The 20,836-nt window shown below is 35.2% G+C and overlaps 1 protein-coding gene across 1 annotated transcript in view; it reads left to right on the top strand.

Moving 5' to 3' along the window:
* Nucleotides 1-20,836, top strand: part of DCDC1 (doublecortin domain containing 1) — a 499,491-nt gene that overhangs the window by 217,522 nt on the left and 261,133 nt on the right. The window contains exons 10-11 of the mRNA XM_005578290.5: nucleotides 6,384-6,476; nucleotides 16,576-16,746. Of these exons, the coding sequence (XP_005578347.3) occupies nucleotides 6,384-6,476; nucleotides 16,576-16,746 (264 nt within the window). The remainder of the gene's footprint in view (nucleotides 1-6,383; nucleotides 6,477-16,575; nucleotides 16,747-20,836) is intronic.

The raw sequence follows: 20,836 nt of genomic DNA on the forward strand, positions 1-20,836 counted from the left end.
GCACTCTTGAATTTCTTTATAGAGGGACTTAAGTGAGATTACATTATTAAAAGTAGGGGCTAGGTCAGGACTTAGTTAAGGCATCTCTAAGATTGCCACTGAGTTAAGCATGTATAGTTTGAGGGAATGTAATTGAGCCAATGCAGAGCTGAGAACTGAATCTTAAGTTCTGCCTGCATTGTAAGACTGGGCTCTTGGCACATATTCTCCACTTATATTTAAGTTCAGAAATAGATTAAGTATGGGTTCACACTAACCATCTAGCACTTTGCTTCCCAATATGAATACTACCTTCTACTACTTTAGCTGATTGGATCAGCCATGCCCTTTCTCTGTGCTTCTTCCTCAAGTTTCAGCTTGTCTTCTCCCCTCCCTCTCCCAAAGTCATGTCCGGCCACTTCACTCATTTTACTTAGAACTAGTTTCATCATGTAATTATTAATTAAAAATAATAAATATATTACTTATTAATAATGCCCCATATTACCACTTCTCATCTTTTTCTAGCCAGATACTACATATTACTTATACTTCTCCATCTCCAGCCACTCCATCCCTAAATCATATTTCTGTCCTTCTTACTTATAGATTGTATTGTTTATGTGTCCATTTGGCTGTTATGATGTGCCTTGTGTCATATATTGTTTCTCACTTGCTATTATTTTTTAATTGTCTCCTTAACCATATTGCACTTTACTGTTAACCTATTTGTATCTGGAAAAATGTCTAGTACAGTTTGTTGCATGCGTAAACATGTCATATTATTTAATGCTATGATTTTCTAAATTATGAGGGAAAGTGCCATCAATTTGGTTCAGCTCAGGTTCCCAACTCCCTCCTTGCCCACAACTACAATTTTAGTCAAGAGCTAAGCTTTTGTAAAACTTTTAGAGGCTAAAAGACAATAAAAGACCATTTTTTAACTTGCCCAGTTTAGTTATAAACCTTGAAACATGGTCTTGTGCTTCTTCATAGTCCCTAGTCTGATTCCAAATTAATTATAGGTATTTAACAATTATTAAGATCAAATAAATAAGATTATAATATCTTATTAATTTTAGAAATTTTAAAAACATTTAAATTAATTTTAAGTCAAAGATAGTTGGAATGTATCCTTAATTTATCACAAATGTTGAACACATGAAGTCATTCTTTAAAGAAATTGTATTCCTAAAATATAATACCTTCTCTATTAACTTATATGTGTAATAGAGATAAAAGAAGCAAATGAGTGCATATGTGTATACACACACACACACACACACACACACACACACACACACACATTGAAAACTCCATTTGATAGTCCCAAGAATCAACCTTACTATTTATGGCAGAACAGATAGCATTTATTTGATATGTTGACCTTTCCACCAGTTTGATTTTATGCATCTGAACTTTTCAAACCAATGCCTGGATTTTGGATTCATTTTTTGTGGACAGGTAGGAAACCAAAAATAGCAGTCCTATCCAATTTGAAAGGGTACAGACTCATTTATTGCTTAATTCTTTTACCAGATATTTTTTGTGTGGCCACTCTTAATTCCAGTAATGCATTTCCAGATACAAATTAACTAGGTTGACCAAATTCAGAGTTTTCTGGACATCCATATACCAAATAGTGGCTTCCCCCACTCTCCCAGCAGCCACCTCCTGTTCCCATACATAAATGGCAGCCAGCAATGGCTAGAAACAAAGGACTCTCTCCCAGTCCCTGAATACAGTGACATTCATTCTGAGAGAAGCTGGGGCAGCTCTTTGAAAGCCGACTTCTTCAGCTCTACAATAACACACAATGAGTTATTGACTTGTTTATATACGGAGCTCTTTTCAGTAACTAACTCTGACTCCCACAGTCTGGACAAATGATTGATTTCGTGGTTAGAAAAAGAGAAAGCTCTCGCGCTAAACTCTGTAGTGCAAACTACTTCTTCTCCATTTGTTCTGTAACTGAATAGGACCTTATTAAAATGCACTTTCCAAAAAAATACCTGCAGCTGGCCTTTATAACCATGTTTTGTATATATAAATAAGTAATTTGTCCCAGTCTTTTGTATATTAACAGACCATTGGGAAACTTGTCAATATATATGAAGGCTGATTATCGTGTTGTTTCTGCTAAAACAGTATTACCTATATTGATCAGCATGTAAAATATGGATCAAATATTTATTAATAGATCAATTAATCTATTGATCTCATGAAAACCTTGGATTTTTTATATTAATAGATTCAGTTTTCTTGTTGGGTCATGTTGATTCATTAAGCACATTTTATATAACACATATCATATACTTCACTTTTAAATCATTAGCTATTCTTAATACAGAGAAAACGACATGCAGAACTATAGTTCAGAGCAATGAGAGTTTGGTTGGACTAAAAGGCTTTTCCCCCTTTGGCTAGTACCTATCTGGAATGTCAATATGAATTAGGTAGACAGAACACGCTAGCTGGTTAAATTGCTGTACCTTTTCTAAAGATATTAATAATCGAACTCTAGAGTTACTATAGTATTTTCTCCTATAAAATAGATTTTTAAAGATCTTAACATGTAGTTAAAATTTTTACACAATCTGTATGATTTTTCTAAGCACACTTTAAAATATTTTGGGGAGAGTTAAAAAGAAAATCCATCATTGGTTAGTGATGCACGTAGGATGGGATCACTGCTGTTTTGACTGTATTTCTCCAGCAGGAGGTCTTGAGCCCGTTTTCCCCTCTAGGATGTCCATAAGAGAGCTTCCTGAGCCAGCAAACATTTGAAGAATTCCTCAAAATTAAGAGCACTTTTAATTATGGTCATAAGGGGCTACATGTTTTAAAAAGAACTATATATTACTAAACTGTGACCCCTTAGGGCTTTGGAGAGGGCACAATGCCTGAAACCTTAGTATTAATAGTTTTAAGTAAACTGATGTAGTTTGGAAGGTAACAATCAATGGATATTGTTTCATTGGAATCTGTTACTTCAGGTACATCTTTGTGGATTTTTTCCCTTTAGTTTCTAAACTAACTGCTTGATGTGAATTTATTCCTTTTTATCTTCTGTTTGTCTAACCAGACCATTTTCCTGAAACAATTTTGTTCAGTTTTCTTTGCCAGAGCCATTATGTTTCTTGTTTCTTTCATTTCAGATACTGTTCTTGACTGGTTTCTTGATTGTTTTATTATGGTTCCCACTGGTATTGAATGAACCCAACTTCAACCTAAGTATGTATGGCTAATGTTTGTTGCAAGTTTTAAAAATCTTAGCAGCAAGGCCTGACAAAAATGATGAATGAAACCTTCCTGTTTAGCTTCTTAGATTTTCATGTGCACAATGAATATTTGAGGATGCCTTCTTATATTTAAAAGGGACAAGATGTACTTAGAACCAAGTGACTTGATTTCCTCCTCCCCTATATGGTGGGGATTTGATTTTTCAGTTACATGCAAATTTTATCCACCTTTCTGTTTCCAATTTTTAATTTTTGAAATCTCTACCCTTGTTAACACATGAAAAATTGATCTCAGAAATATCAAACCCATTGACAAAAAGTTATTTCATATATTTTAGATAAGAACAGCGAATCGAAAGCATATAGTTTTATTTTAATGAAGAAACAGGATATTCTCATCAAAGGTGACAGGAGAGAAGAATCCTACCATTGTTACCATGTCGTGAGGTTTAAGGGAAAGATGCTGTTAGCACTGCATATTAATACCTCAGGCTGAAAATGCCCTTTCTTAATTTGACTTTTTACTTTCGGTGATTTCCTCTAAATGCTTTCATTAAAATGTACCTTTTGGAATGCCTTGTCTATTTCCAGAAAAGGCCCCATGTGTGTATCCTTATATTTTGGTGACCATTTATTTCTTAATATCTTACTGCACTTCCCTTTTGGGATTATGCCATGATGGTTTTCAGTAGCATCGGTCTGTTTTCCCCCTTTTATGTAGATTAGTTAGTGCTTCTTTAGAAGTTGAATATTAGAGTGGAGGTGACTTTTTTCCAACTGTGGTGCTTTCAAAGGCAAAGAATTCCCACCTTTTAAATAAAAAGTTCCTTGGCAGCAGTTCTAAATGTCATGGCCCCGAAAACGCATTAGCATCGGCCTCACCTGCTGTGGCACCAAAGAGTTTCATGGTTCTGTTTTTGTTTTGTTTTGCTTCCCTTTAACAAAGATCTGCTCTGAAAGTTTTGCATTTGGAAATAAATTTTGTAAAGAATAGATGAACTTGGTAAATATTCTCCAGCCTGGTCCCTCTCTTCTATACCCATTTCCTCTCGAGACGAGAACTCTCCTGATAAACAGATGCTTTAGACCAATATGTTGTGCCATGGTTCACACCTAGGCTTACATGTGTGGAAGTTGAGCTTGATATTTAAGTTTTCATAGCATTAAGGGCTTTTTTGTATCATTTAACCACAGTAACAAATATATTCCTTGGGAATCATTTCACATAATGATGTTTATTGCGGCACTATTCACAATAGCAAAGACTTGGAATCAACCCAAATGTCCATCAGTGACAGACTGGATTAAGAAAATGTGGCACATATACACCATGGAATACTATGCAGCCATAAGAAAGGATGAGTTCGTGTCCTTTGTAGGGGCATGGATGCAGCTGGAAACCATCATTCTCAGCAAACTATCGCAAGAACAGAAAACCAAATACCGCATGTTCTCACTCATAGGTGGGAATTGAACAATGAGATCACTTGGACACAGGAAGGGGAACATCACATACCGGGTCCTATTGTGGGGAGGGTGTAGGCGGGAGGGATAGCATTAGGAGATATACTTAATGTAAATGACGAGTCAATGGGTGCAGCCCACCAACATAGCACATGTATACATATGTAACAAACCTGCAGGTCGTGCACATGTACCCTAGAACTTAAAGTGTAATAATAAAAAATAAGAAAAGATTTTTCAAAAACTCTTTATCACTGATTCTCATTCTAGGGCAGGGATTGGCAAACCACTGCTTGTTGGCCAAATTCAGCCTGCCACGTGTTGTTATTGTTGTTTTTTAAAGTTTTGTTGAAGCATAGCCATGCTCATATATATGTGTGTGTGTGTATATATAGTCTATTTCATGCTACAATGGCAGAGTCAAGTAATTGCTACAGAGATTGTATTCTCCCTCTGCCCCCACAAAACCTAAAATATTTACGATCTGGCCCTTTATAGAAACATTTCCCAACTCCTTATCTAGAAGGATCATCAGAATCGCCAAAAGATTCCTGGGCCTTTTCTCTCTACCAAAACAGAATCTCTGATGTACTGAGCTGTGTCTCATATCATTGGATGAAGTGTCTACAGGTTTAATACTATTATTCTAGTATATATGCACATCCAGATTCAAGAGATCATATTTTTGAACCTCCCTTCCTCTATTTGATGTCAAATATAGGAGTAAGTCTTCAGGTAGGGTTTGGATTAAAGATTTATGTTCACTCAAACATGATTTTCCAGGCATACAATTGAGAAAGCTTACTTAAAACAACACTAACAAAACAAAATGTAAACACATAGTTGTTATTCATTTTCACTCCAATCCTCAATAAGGAAATATGGTATGGCAAGTCCGTTGCTAAAGCATTATTAAATATTCCAATTCAGAGGGTTCTGTATTAGGCTCTTATTCTCTATTAATGTCAGTCTGTTGAGCAAATATTATTTTGGGAGTTTAACATCATTTTTGTTTGAAAATAAGAATTTCATTAAAAAACATAACAATTTCATGTTTTGTATGAAAATAGCATTTGTTTCTATAAGGACTATTTATAAAGAAATGCAGAATGGGCCACATTCATTTTTTATAACACATGGGTTAGCAGCAGTAGTGGAAGACCTTTATCTAGCTTTGTAAATGGAGCAGGTTTGAGGTAACTGTTTATGTATTTAGATGCATGATCCTTTGTCATGAAATATCATAAATGATTTAGCACCATTCTAGACTGTTGAACTGACACTTTTGGTTTATGTCATTGACTTCTTATCCCGACATAACAGCAAACAATTTACTCCCTACTCATAATGAAAGGTTTTAATAGAAATATCAACCTAAATTTTTTTTAAAAAAAGTTGTGTTCATTTTAATGAAATGCCTTAAAAAAGTACTCATCAGTGTCTAATATCTGCAGTTAAGGACACTCTTGCCCTAAGTCATCTTTAGTAATCCTCAATACAATAAAAGATTGAAAGTAAAAGATTCAGTTTGTTAAATGTTTTAAATATAAAATGAAATTTACAGTTTTTTCCATGTAAGTATCAGCAAAATTAATATCGAATTGCATTCATGATTATGCTTAACTAGCTGTTTGAATAAATGTCGCTATTATGAGCCAATAGATACCTGCTTTCATGCTGTTTATTTATTTTTTCTAGCTGAACCTGGCCATGAATGAACAGAAGGAGGAAATTACAGAAAAAGTCATTCTTTCAATGACAGCAAAGGAACACCATAAGGAACATGAAGAAGTAAGGAAATAACTTTCTATATTTTAAAATGGCAGTGAGGGCCATGCGCAATGGCTTACACCTGTAATCCCCACACTTTGGGCGGATCACGAGGTCAGGAGTTTGAGACCAGCCTAACCAACATGGTGAGACCCTGTCTCTACTAAAAATATAAAAATTAGCCGGACGTTGTGGCACGCACCTGTAATCCCAGCTACTCTGGAGGCTGAAGCAGGAGAATCGCTTGAACCCGGGAGACAGAGGTTGTAGTGAGCCGAGATTGCGCCACTGCACTCCAGCCTGGGCAACACAGTGAGACTCCGTCTCAAAAAACAAACAAACAAACAAAAAACCAAAAAACCTGCAATGAACACTAATTTTAAAATTAAGATAAATTTTACTTTGGTATAGACAACATGAAAAATAATTGCATGCTTAAAAGAATAAAACAAAGTATAATTTTCTGAAAAAAGTCTCATGAATATTTTCTCATAAGTTTCCTAAATTGGTAAATTGTTACATGCAACTTGAAATTGGAAGTTATAAAACCTGCTAACATAGGAAAAACATTAAAACATTTTTTGAATTTTTGATAAATACTAAATCTTGCTGTTATATCTGGTTTTCTAAGAATAGAGTTATTGTTCTGAATTTTAGAAATACCAACAAAGTTATATTTTGTCAAGGGAAAACTATAGTTTACAAATGTTAAGCCTAAGTGAGCTAATCAGAAGATTCTGTAGGCAATATTGTAATGAAGAACAATATTATTATTAAAGCAAACCTTCTTCTCTTCAAAGCTCATGCTGTGAAGTTGACAGCATATTCCATAAATGAAATAATACAAAATTGGTGTTAGACAAAAGCGGAAAATGATTTTCATGTCGTTTCCTGGAATGCAAAGGCATTTAATCTTTCTAAGGAAAGAAAGTGAATTTTCTTATTTCCATGTACTTCTGTCAGTAGAAATCCAAAGTAACTTCAGAAATAAGATAATGTGAATATTTTAAAAATAAACTTCTCATATATTTCTTTTTTGATATTTTGGTAAAGAAATGCATTCAAAGGCCGGGCGCGGTGGCTCAAGCCTGTAATCCCAGCACTTTGGGAGGCCGAGACGGGCGGATCATGAGGTCAGGAGATCGAGACCATCCTGGCTAACACGGTGAAACCCCGTCTCTACTAAAAATACAAGAAAATTAGCCGGGCGAGGTGGCGGGCGCCTGTAGTCCCAGCTACTCGGGAGGCTGAGGCAGGAGAATGGCGTGAACCCGGGGGAGCAGAGCTTGCAGTGAGCCGAGATCGCGCCACTGCACTCCAGCCTGGGGCACAGAGCAAGACTCCGTGTCAAAAAAAAAATAATAAAATAAAATTAAATAAATAAATAAATACATAAATAAATACATAAAGAAATGCATTCAAGCTTCAGGGTTTTGATATTTCTTGTCATTATGATTGCATCTTCCTTACTAGCCATGTGTTTTGTAATAGATGAACAAGTAGCATGCACCAAATTTTTCTGTGTAAATTCTATTCTTACATTAGAGACCATATTAGTATTTGGGACATACTTGTCTAGTATTAAAGACTATATTGTAAAAATTGATTATCCATCTCAGTAGATAATATTTCATAAGGAAAATTAAAGTTAAACCATTTCTAAAATGTAATAAATAGCAATAACACAGATTTAAATTATAGTTCTGACTCATTCTCCTAAATATTAACAAGTTACAAGACTAGGTTGTTAATTATAAATTTGAAAAAACATCATTCTCTGTGTTTGAAAAATGTTTTACCAGAATTGGAGAATTTAATTACATTTTCACAGTAAGTTAAAAATGAATCTACCATGTATCTTGGAAACTTTGGGAAATGCAGAGAAGTCTCTCTAGATTAATTAGTATAATTAAAATAATATCTATAGCAATATCAATTATTATTAGAGATTAAATAGAAAATATTGTAAAAGAATAACAGATTCAGTATTTTCTTCCTTTTAAACATTGTAATTATTTTGCCTTTTGATATTTTATGCAAAATTATAATTTCAATGGACTGAAAACTTGAAGTGGCCTTGGAAAATGATCAGCATAGCAAATATGTAATTTTTAATCTTACCTTGTTAGCAACATTGGAAATGAAAATTATCTTTTCTGGAAAATCTAATGGCAATTATGTTTATTTGGTGTTTCTTCTTTGTTATTGTCATCTTTATTTTTTTTAGCACTATGTATTTTGGTATTCTTCTTACACAATGCCTTATTTAGTCATATATTTGCTTTTTCAGCCCTGGCTCAAAAAGCCTTTTGTTTACTTCAAGTATCAAATACACAGCGAGGAGAATACATATTCATGTATGTGTATGTTTGTGTGTGTGTGTTCATATGACACTTTCTAAATATATTCCATAGTCTCTGAAGATAATTTCTGTGTGCTTACTTGGAAAGTGATTATATTAATCTGGATATGTAAGTTCTAACTTTTTGTTAGAAAAAATCTAAAAGGCTCTTTTTAGAAAAGTCCTTGTTACCACTAACATAGCTCTCTTGCCAGGTGAGTTATCAAGGCATTTAAAATGACACTATTTTCAGTTGTTTCTTACCCCATGAGTGGATGAGGAAGTTAGACTATCAAATAGCTTTAAAAAGTTGTGATTAGAAAAAGTCTAAAAATTTAGGGCTAAAACATCAAGTCTAATCAACATACAGAGAAAGGAAATCCTGATGGAAAAGAGAAAGGAAAAATTTGGTGGTGAAATTACTTCAATATTTTCCCTATGATTTTTATACAAATACATTCCTGGACAATTCTCAAACCCCAAATTAAATGTCATAAAATCTGAGATTTAGATCTTCTGCTGCCTACAGTTTTATCTTAAAATCTTGTTTTATTTCACATAATTTTTCCACATGAAATTTGGGAGTAACAGTAATGTATGCATCATAAAACCACTTTGAGGTGATGATGTATGTTAAAGTACATTAAGCTTTTTAAAATTTTTTTAAAATTTTTTAATTTTAGAGATAGGCTCGCTCTCTGTTACCTAGACTGGAATGCAGCAGTGTGATCATAGCTCACTGCAGCCTTGAACTCCTGGGCTCAAGTGATCCTCTTACGTCAGCCTCCTGAGTAGCTGGGACTTTAGGCATATACCACCATGCCCAGCTCATTTTAAAAAGTTTTTGTAGAGATAGAGTCTTGCTATGTTGCCCAGGCTGGTCTTGAACTCCTGGCCTCAAGTGATCTCCTCCCTTTGGCTTCCCAAAGTGCTGGAATTACAGAGGTGAGCCACTGTGCCCCACCACATTAAGCTTTTTGGAAATTTGCATATGACTTCTTATTATCAGTATAAAAGTGCATTATTCCAGGTTCTGTATCGTGTAGGTACCAAAATGACATTAAATGTGTAGAATGTTATTAGAAGAAATGCCTATGAGAGAAAATGGAGAGAGCACTGGATAAGGCTGAGAAATCTGTCAGACTGAAATGCAGGCCTGACCCCAAATGAGGGAGGAAAGGAAGGTTGGGTAGAAACATCCTGGACCACTGTGAAGTCTAAAGGTTTGGCAAAACTGTTGGTGGATTTTTGAGCCAAACTTGGCCATCAGAGGAGTCCTGTGACTCTCAGGGATAGACCCGCTTTAATATCCTCAGGCATTGGTGCTAACCTGGGGATGGATTTCAGAGCACCATAGATGGGACCCATGGTCACTTATGCTCCTGTAGTTAGAGGTCTATGAGACACAGTGTCATAGCTGTCCCCATAGGTATAGTAGACATCATCCTTGTAGCTATCAACATAACCCCATTGCCAGAAGAGTTATGAAGACATTGAAGTTGTCTATTTTCAATTGTTCCTTCTCCCATGAGTGAATGGGGATGTTAGATTGTTGTATAGGCCTAAAAGCAGCACATAAAGGACCTCTGGCTGAAAATAGGTTAGATCTACCTCCAAAATGTTTCCCATCTCAGAAGGGTTCTAGGAAACTAGTAAAAATGTAGTAGTATTTGGGCCAGGTGTGGTGGCTCACGCCTGTAGTCCCAGCACTTTGGGAGGCTAAGGCGGGCAGATCACTTGAGACCAGGGGTTCGAGACCAGCCTGGCCAACATGGTGAAACCCATCTTTACTAAAAATACAAAAAATTAACTGGGCATGGTTGTGCATGCCTGTAATCCCAGCTACTTGGGAGGCTGAGGCAGGAGAATCGCTTGAACCCGGGCGACAGAGGTTGCAGTGAGCCGAGTCCATGCCACTGTACTCCAGCCTGGGTGACAGAGTGAGACTCTGGGTCAAAAAAAAAAAAGAAAAATCCACAAAAATTTGGTAGTATTTGAAGTGCTGGCAATAAGAGGTGCTACGCACTTCAGATTTCCTGGTTAGTTACGCCAGCTCAACTTCCAAATAAAGACATAGTTCACTTTGCTCTCAGGCTCCCATGTCTTTTCCAATCTTCATTCAACAAATCAGGGTTATGTTTCCTTCTTACCCCTTAAAACATTGTATTATTGACCCTGAAACCAAGAAGAGATTTTAAGCAGTTTAAAATACTAATTTTATTTCCCTGCCTCCTTTCTGGTTCAGCTTAAATATGTTGTTAATTAGAAAGTTTCTTGATCTTAAATTGAAGTGCTGACCTGGATTTGAGACCATTCCGTGTGTTACATGCCTAGATGACGTTCCTAGTATAGAGGCCGCCACCCTTTGTGCTGATTTCAAGTGACAGTTCTGTGCAAAGTGCTCTGGAGTTCTCCTTAATAACATGGGTGGATTCAAGCCCACACAGAATTCAGGCTGACAGCTGAACTCATCACTAGAAAAACCAGGAGCTCCTCAAAGAGTCATTAATAATAGCCAATGTACAGTGTTCACAATGTATGGCTCAGAAATGCACAGCTTTAACATGTCTGCTTTTGAAGCCTGATTATAAACAGAATAACACTTTGCTCTGACTATAAATCATCTTGAGAATTGAATTGAATTCAAAGGTTGCATGCATGCACCATACAAACATGATCAAACTGCCCTACATGTTATGCAAAAACCTGTCTGTATGTTTATAGACATGTGCACATTTGTATTCTTTTAGAAGTTTGGGTTTGTTTTCTCACCAGAATATTCAATATTTTTTTGCTACCTTCTGCTTATTTGTCACTCTCCCAAATTCTGTACAAGTATCACTTCCGTGCTGCATTTCCACGGAGAATGAAGAGTCGAATGTGTAGGCTTTCTGCTGCACAATGAGATGGTGCATTTTTTCAGCATATGCATACGTAAGCCTTCTTTTGTGAATGGGACTGATAGGGTCAGATAATGTTTAAAGGGAAAGGCTTTATGTCTCTCAGGCCTCTATGTTTCCACATGGATGCCCCCACACACACATAGATTGAATTATGAACAGACCCATTAATGCTGGGATCACAAAAGGTCAAGTTTTGTCTTCTTTTACCCCTATTCACATTGCCTTTGTAGAGGGAAAAAAAAGGATTTCAGAAAAAAAAGATTCATGATGAAGAATTTTAAAGAACATTTTTTCCCTTTTAGCAATATCTGTGATTTGGAGAAAAAATCATATTATGTAAAATAATTCAGGAGTATTATATTACCTACCTGATTTTACTATATGAGTAATTTCATGTGTAGAGTTGTCTTTTAGGATGACATGTTATCATAATAACTGAGAACAAAACGTAACACTTTGGGGATAAAAGACCTTATGAATATGTAAAGTAACATAAAGTTTGAGTAAAACTGAATGGAAACATTATCAAAATGTCAGTGGCAGGATTCTTGATGTATTTTCTCCTGTGTTTAAGATACGTTAATCTTTTCCAGATACCTTGAGAGTTTTAAGTTATTTTTTAAAATCAGGTGATAATTGGTGTAATTTTGTTTCACATATGTTAACAGATTATCCTGGATCCAATAAAAATAGTAGAGAAGGTTTTTGAAGCAACCAAAAATCTATCCCAGATGAAACTTTTAAGACTTTAGCCAATAGCCCTTTAGAGTGCAAATGACATCATCAATTGTATGGTTGGTTGATTTTTGATGTCACATGAAATCCCCTATCAGTGAAAGGCTATAGATTGTGACAGTAAAACCAGTCATGTATAAAAATGCCCTCAAATCAAAGTCTGAGTTTCTTCCCTTTGGTTTTTTTTTTTTTTTTATTTTTTTTTATTTTTTGTTTTATATATATATATTTTTTTTGGTGACTTGCTATAGCACAAGGTGCAGTACATGAAATTATAGAGAACATTATAATTGAGTAGTGAAATACAATGCATGATACTTAGTAGACTTTAAAGACTGCATAACATTATATCTTCCCAAATCACATGATGCTGGAGATGGGTGCAGAGAGGACCAGTATTTTTCGGAAATGGAGTCCTTCTATTTAGGGCTTTTGGTTCTTGGATTTTAATTTCATCAGATAACCATAAATGCAAGCCACCTTGTCCAGTATTGGTCTTTAGCTTCAAGGATGTTATACACTATTAACCATCGTTTTTTTAGGATAATACTGCTAGAGGGTAGTATGATCTAATGGTGAAGATGAGGCTGAAAGCATAGAGTAATACTGGATCATCTATCATTTTCATATTTTAAATGTTACAACTTTCTTGTAGGATTAGCAGTACTATGGAAAGCATGGACATTCATTCCAAAAAGTAGTAAAAGAAGGATAATGAGAGAAACCTGTCACTGGATTTTATAGCCTATAAATAATATTCTTTTCTTTTTCACATCTTCTTTCTCTTTCTTTCCTTCTCATTTTCCCCAATCACCTTCTCCTTTTAATTTCTTCCCTCCTTTTCTTTTCTTCTTTTCATTAATTTTGTTTTCTTTATCTCATTTTCTTTTTCTGTTTCCTTTAGGATTCCTCCTGACCTCCCTGTATTGTCTCTGCCTTCCATTCCCATGATATCCAAAGTTTTATCCAAATTCCACTGGCATGAGGGGCTTCCTTATGAATAGATAATAGAAATTTCTATAGACTCTCATTTGAATTTACAGTTAAGGGCTGACTCTTAGTAACCTACTATATAAGTTATATAGGATTGTAGAGATTTAGCAGAAAGCAATGTGTTTATCAGCTTTTGGTAGATTGTGCTGCATAAGTCAAGGGGCCCAATAGCTGAGTGACTTAAAACAAGTATTCATTTTTTGCTCACCTTACATGTTGGCTACAGGTTGTTTGTGGCTCTCACCAGTATGTCTTTCTCAGTCTGGGATACGGCTTGAAGGAGCAGTTCCTATTGGGACATTACTGTTTCCATGGGGTGGGGTGGACAGGGGGAAGAGAGCGGTGATAGAACTGCACAATGGTTCCTAAAACTTCTGCTAAAAAGTGGCATATATTACTTCTGTTCATATTTCACTGGCCAAAGCAAATCACGTAGGAATTCTGATGTCACATATATGTCACATATAATACTAATAGAATTATTAGTAAAGAATGAACAACAAACAGCTGACTTTGATTGAGTGCCAGATGGTAATATCCAGGTACTAAGTGCTGGAAGGTCTGCTAGAGGAAGTGGGGTTTCTGATGAGTGGACTTGGATATAAAAGAAGAATGAGTTATAAAACTATGGCCTAGGCATCCAGGGACATACACTTTAATTTCAGTGCCAGTATTAATTATCTGAGTATCCTTGGCAAATTAACTTTTCTGGGATGGAATTTCCTCATTTGTGAGATCAGAGTGTTGGGTTAAACATTATCTAACTTATGATACTTCAGAAATGGAAGGGATGTGTGTATGTGTGCAAGGGGACAGTGAGAAGAGACATTTGGTTAGAGGAGAGGGGTCTGATGGGAATATGAGTCATAAAACCAAGTGGGGATCAGATTAGAAAAGGTCTTAGAATCTTGAGTACCAAGCTCAAGAATCTGAGGGAGCAACTAGGGGGTTTAGTATACTTTTCAAGGTGGATTAATTTGGTGGAGGTGGCCTAATGGCATGGAGGGGAAGAGATGGAAACAGGGAGACCACTTAGTAGGTATTTTGTTAATCCAAACTGGGGAGGGGGATGAGGGGATTGAGGGCTAGAACCAAAGTATTACTTAAAAGAAATGAAAGAATGGATAGGACATTTACATATTTAGAAGAGGGATCTGCAAAATATAGCCCTGGGGACAAATCTAGCCCGCAGCTTTTTTTTTTTTTTTTTTGTATATAAAGTTTTATTTTAACACAGCCATGCCCATTCATTTACATATTGTCTGTGTCTGCTTTCCAAATACAACTGTAGAGTTATATAATTTTGACAGATACCTTATGGCCTACAAAACCAAAACTATTTACTATGTGACCCTTTTTAAAACAAGTTTGCCAACCCTTTATTTAGAAGAAAGGATTATTTAAATTGAGTAGACAATTTATTACATTGGGATAAATAAGAGAGATATGGGAAACAAAAGTAAAATAGGAATCATTTTAAGTTAACTTGTTTCTATGCATGTAATGCTTGCAAAGGTCTTGGTAAAAGTCAAATGTAATTGAAATGTATATGTAATAGATATACATATAAACTTGAACTAAATAGGTAGAGTAGATAATACATATTTAAGTCGTGTGAGTAATAGTGCACACTGGCTGTCACTAACTTCCCTGAAGGCTCTGTAGAAGGGATAGAAACAATGGATTTAACGTCAGAATTAGAATATAGGCTGGGGCAAATACCATATTTTTAGCTGACAGAGAAGTGGATGAGATGTAAGTACAGGGAAGATACTTTTAGAAGGATTTTCCATTTTATCTGTGAACATTGAAATGAGCTGTAGGATCTATACAGCAAATAGTTTGGAATTTCTGTCTTCCTCCTGTGAAATAGTGATAGAGATAGAAAAGACAGACCAAAAAATAAAAAATTAAAACTTGATATGCAGAAAACACCTAGATTTTAAACAGATTTTAAACAGGAAACACTATAAAAATATACCAGTACATTGGCCACTTACTATAGGTTAGACAGTGTGCTCTCCATTTTTTCATCTCATTTAATTATCAATATGTAAAGTCAGTGTTATTCTTCATTTATAGACAACGATTTTATAACCTGTGCAAAGTCTCCCAGTCAGTAAGCGATGAAGCCAGGATTTTAACCCACATTTTCAATGTCAATGCTCTTTCAAACTTATTCATAATTCGAAATGGGTCTAATTTGGTTACTTTGAAGAATCACAGATGAAGTAGATTTCTGTTCTTCATCTCTTTTGATGACTACCATATCAACCAGTGTTTATGTAAGAATCCAGCCTACTAGAGAGAATATAAGTTACATGAAACAGTGAAGAGTCAAAGAATGGTAATGATTCTTAATTTGTAAACTATATGGGTTAAAATGTTAACTGCTGCTATTAATAATCCACAAGTAAGGCTCATATGTCTGTCTAAAATATACAGAGTAGAAGTCTAGAAATTTAAAAATCAAGGTTACAGAATCCTTAGCCTTTGGTGTTTCTGGAAAAACTATATGTTTTATTTTGACATTAATATATATTTAAAATATTTTCCAGAACAGAGCATTGTCTTTGAAGTTATATACATTTTAGAAAATTGCATCTATGAAATGTGGGAAAAAGTATTGGAATATTTGGGAGGAAGATAATAGGTTAATTTTAAAGGTCAACAAAATGATAATGAATTTAATATATATATATTGAAAATGTAAATGTTACACATAATAAAATAAAATATTCTAAAAATGAAGATACATGTAGTGAAATGAAATATTTGGTTGTAGGTTACATATATTGGATTATTTAAAGTCCTAGGAGGGTTTTATTTTGTTAAGCAGTTTAAAAGTCCTTTGCAAACTTGTCAAATGTATATGTTTCTTTTCATATCCAGAGATATTTTTCATGCAACAATTGTAAAGGGCTACTTATGCCATAGTACTGAAGTGAAAATATTAGGCATTTTTTCATAAACAAAAGTATTGTAGGAATGTATATCTCTTTCATTGTTTTTACTTGAGGATAGATCTGTACTCAAATTCTTGTATTGAAGTCATTTTCCCCCCATCAAGCTAGGTACTCAAAAATCTAATAGGTGTGACATCAACAATTACTTCTCGCTAACAACTCTTGTAATTTAACCCCTTCAGGTGAGCAGGCTGATTGATGAATTGCAGACAGCTATCAAAAGCAACAGAGGTCATCTCTCTAAACTTGGCCCCCAATTACAGGCTGAGCAGGAGCAATTCTCCTCTTATGTCTACCAACACATTAAAAGCCTTCCAGCAAACATGCTTGTCCCAGGAGGCCTCCAGCTCAAGGTGGGTGTCATTCTGTGCCTCTCATTGGATTCAGCCAGAGCAGAAGCCTTCTGCTCCATTTGAAGACACTTATAACAATGCCACTTAGCTTGAATATTTTTTAATGTCTTCCTCAAACTGGTAATATTACAAGTGGTAATATTATTCAGGAAATAGATTTTAACAGAAAATACCTAGAGGTCTTTGAAATGTGTATTTATAAGCTTTAACTAGTTTTCAATTCAGAAAAGTAATTGTAATGAAGGAATTTAATCATGTGAACATTTGCACGCTTTTCCAAGAAACAAATTTTTCACAATGGTTATGGTATATTTCAGTTTCTAAAAATAACATTTGGAGAAATGGGCAAGCTTTAATAGTTGACAGACAGTGGCAATAGAAATTGAAGGTGAAAGGCCAGGTGACTGATTGATGTTCAAACTACATTTCCAAGGAAAAGGATCTGTATTGGATAAGTGTGACACATGTCTGAGTTCACTTGGTAAAATCAATACTTAAGAATATACTGGGAAAAAAGGTGAATTGGTTATTTGTCAGGACAAGATCGCTAAATGTCCTCGACTACTTTGCTATTGCATCTTTGAGAGAGATAAAGAACAACTCATATCTGGCTGAAGTGGTTTTGCTACTAAAAGCTTAGGGAATTTAAATACTTTTGATTTTCATAGCAGACATTCCATGTTAAGTTTGTCAAGTTAATGTTGTCCTATAATTTCATATTCTGCATTTCAAGAGATTGTAGTTAGTAAAATTTGAATTACTCAAAGTATGGCCTATTTCCATTTAAGAAATCATGGTTACTACAACTCATCATTTCCTTTTGATTATTTTTGTGAGTATGTGATAACATTAGAAGGAAATGATATTTTCATCAACTTTCATCTCTGCAATTCCTCTTTCTTAGTATTGTTTTATTCTGCAAGTAACATTAGAAACATATTTCTATCTATAACATTTCTTTTAATGACATTCCCGTGTGCATTTTGAGTGAGAACATTAGAATGTAAAAACGGACTTTTTGGGAAATGTAATTTCATGTTAAACATGATAATTTATTTCTCATAGTCTGCTAGTCAGCTAAGGGTTTAGGAAGTGATGTTCAAGACATCAAGGTCAAGGGTTTCTATAGTGCAGTAGCATTGTTCTTTTCCAGGTTTTTGACTTGATTACAAATCCATTCTGCAATTTTGCAAAGTACTTGCTATTGATTAAGAGAGAAAAAACCAGGTGAGGGAGAGTGGTTGTTTTCTAGAAGGATGCACTGCTAAGAAAAAAATAAAAAGGGAGGGGGAAGTGTAGTTGCTTTAATGGCATTCATCCTACTCATTTGTATCAGCAACGATTGATATGAACTACAGTGTGACCTGGGGAAAAAAAAGTGGTTTTTTTTTCCCTCAAGTTCACTGCTTATTTCTGAAGAATTTCTATCACTTATACATATTAGCACATGGGCTGGGTAGCAAATACTTAACTTTAGGATCAGAATTGTCTCTCTCATACATACTCCCTTCTTTGCATTTTACTTTTGTTTTTAATTATTTTTTTAAGTTCTGGGGTACAGATGCAGGATGTGCAGGTTTGGTACATAGGTAAACATGTGCCATAGTGATTTGCTGCACCTATCATCCCATCACTTAGGTATTAAGTCCAGCATGCATTAGCTGTTTTCCCTAATGCTCTACCCCCCACCCAACCTCCCCTGATGGGCCCCAGTGTGTGTTTTTCCTCTCCTTATGTCCATGTGTTCTCATTATTTAGCTCTCACTTATAAGTGAGAATATGCAGTGTTTGGTTTTCTGTTCCTCAGTTAGTTTCCTGAGGATAATGACTTCCAGCTTCATCCATATGCCTGCAAAGGACATGATCTCATTCCTTTTCATGGCTGCATAGTATTCCATATTGTGTATGTACCACATTTTCCTTATCCAGTCTATCATTGGTGCACATGTGGGTTGATTCTATGTCTTTGCTATTATAAATAGTGTTGCAATGAACATACACATGCATGTATCTTTATAACAGAATGATTTATATTCCTTTAGGTATATACCCAGTAATGAGATGCTGGATCAAAAGGTATTTCCAGTTCTAAATCTTTGAGGAATCACCACACTGTCTTCCACAATGGTTGAACTAATTTACATTCCCACCAACAGTGTAAAAGTATTCCTATTTCTTTGCAACCTTGCCAGCATCTATTTTTTCTTGACTTTTTAATAATCACCATTCTGACTGGCATGAGATGGCATCTCATTGTGGTTTTGATTTGCATTTCTCTGACAATCAGTGATCAGTGATGTTGAGCTTTTTTTCATATGTTTGTTGGCCACATGTACGTCTTTTTGTAGAGAAGTGTCTGTTCATATCCTTTGTCCACTTTTTAATGGGGTTGTTTTTTCTTGCAAATTTGCTTAAGTTTCATGTAAATTGTGGATATTAGACCTTTGTCAGATGGATAGATTGCAAAAATTTTCTCCTATTCTGTAGGTTGTCTGTTTGTCCTGATGATAGTTTCTTTTGCTGTGCAGAAGCTCCTTAGATTAATTAGATCCCATTTGTCAATTTTTGCTTTTGTTGCAATTGCTTTTGGTGATTTCATCAAAAAATCTTTGCCCATGCCTGTATCCTGCTTGGTATTGCCTAGATTTTCTTCTAAGGTTTTTATAGTTTTGGGTTTTATAGTTAAGTCTTTAATCCATCTGAGTTAATTTTTGTATAAGGTGTAAGGAAGGGATCCAGTTTCAATTTCCTCATTTGGTTAGCCAGTTCTTGCAGCACCATTTATTGAATAGGGAATCTTTTCCCCATTGCTTGTTTTTGTCAAGTTTGTCAAAGATCAGATAGTTATAGGTGTGTGGCCTTATTTCTGGGTTCTGTATTCTGTTCCATTTGTCTACATGTCTGTTCTTGTACCAGTACCATGCTGTTTTGGTTACTGTAGCCTTGTAGTATAGTTTGAAGTTGGGTAGTGTGATGCCTCCAGCTTTCTTCTTTTTTAGTTAGGATTGTCCTGGGTGTACAAGCTCTTTTTTGATTCCATATGAATTTTAAAATAGTTTTTTCTAATTCTGTGAAGAACGTCAGTGGTAATTTAATGAGAATAGAATTGAATGTATAAATTGCTTTGGGGAGTATGCCTGGTTCAACATATACAAATCAATAAACATAATTCACCATAGAAACAGAACTAGACAAAAACCACATGATTATCTCAAGAGACACAGAAAATGCCTTTGATAAAATTCAACATCTCTTTATGTTAAAAACTCTCAATAAACTAGGTATTGAAGGAACATACCTCAAAATAATAGGAGCCATTTATGACACACCCACAGCCAATATCATACTCAATGGGCGAAAGCTGGAAGCATTCACCTTGAAAACTGGTACAAGACAAGGATGCCTTCTCTCACTACTCTTATTCACTCCCTTTTAATGTGCTTTAAAATACTTTCCATACCAGCATACAAAAGAGGAAATTTACATATGCAAAGAAGCCATGTTGTTGTGTTTGTTTAGATTCACTATGCTGTCTGGTAAAGTAGCCACTAGTCACTTATGGCTACTTAAATTTTAATTTTAATTAAAATTTAATTTAGTTAAGATTTTAAAAAATATATTTTTCTAGTGGTTTCCCAGGACTTCCCTTATTTTAGCACTAAAAAGCCTGCATCCAGCAAACCAAGATGGTTGGTCAACCTAGTCTTTTCTCCAGAATTCTTTCTCCCACATCCCAGGCATTCTCTTTTTATGATTTTTTTTTCCCTATAAAGTACTGAGTTCCATTTGCTTCTGCTTCCTCTCTCCTCAGGTTTCTCCTTTGCAACGTCTAGCTTCTCTCAGAAAATAAGTTCCTCTTCCACATCTCAAGAAACCTGGATATCAGCCCCATCCTCAGGCTTAGAAAAATGATTTTCAATCCTGGCTACATGTTAGATTCTTCTGGAGTTGTTGTGTTTGTTTGTTTGTTTTTAAGATACCATGTTCCCATCCACAGATATTTTGACTTAATTGGTTTCCTGAGCTAAGACTAACTTCTACCAGCTTGCAGGCACTGATTAAGTTTTCAGGAATTTTGTAAGCCAGTTGT

This window comes from Macaca fascicularis, chromosome 14 (genome assembly GCF_037993035.2).
Source record: "Macaca fascicularis isolate 582-1 chromosome 14, T2T-MFA8v1.1".
Taxonomy (NCBI): Eukaryota; Metazoa; Chordata; class Mammalia; order Primates; family Cercopithecidae; genus Macaca; species Macaca fascicularis.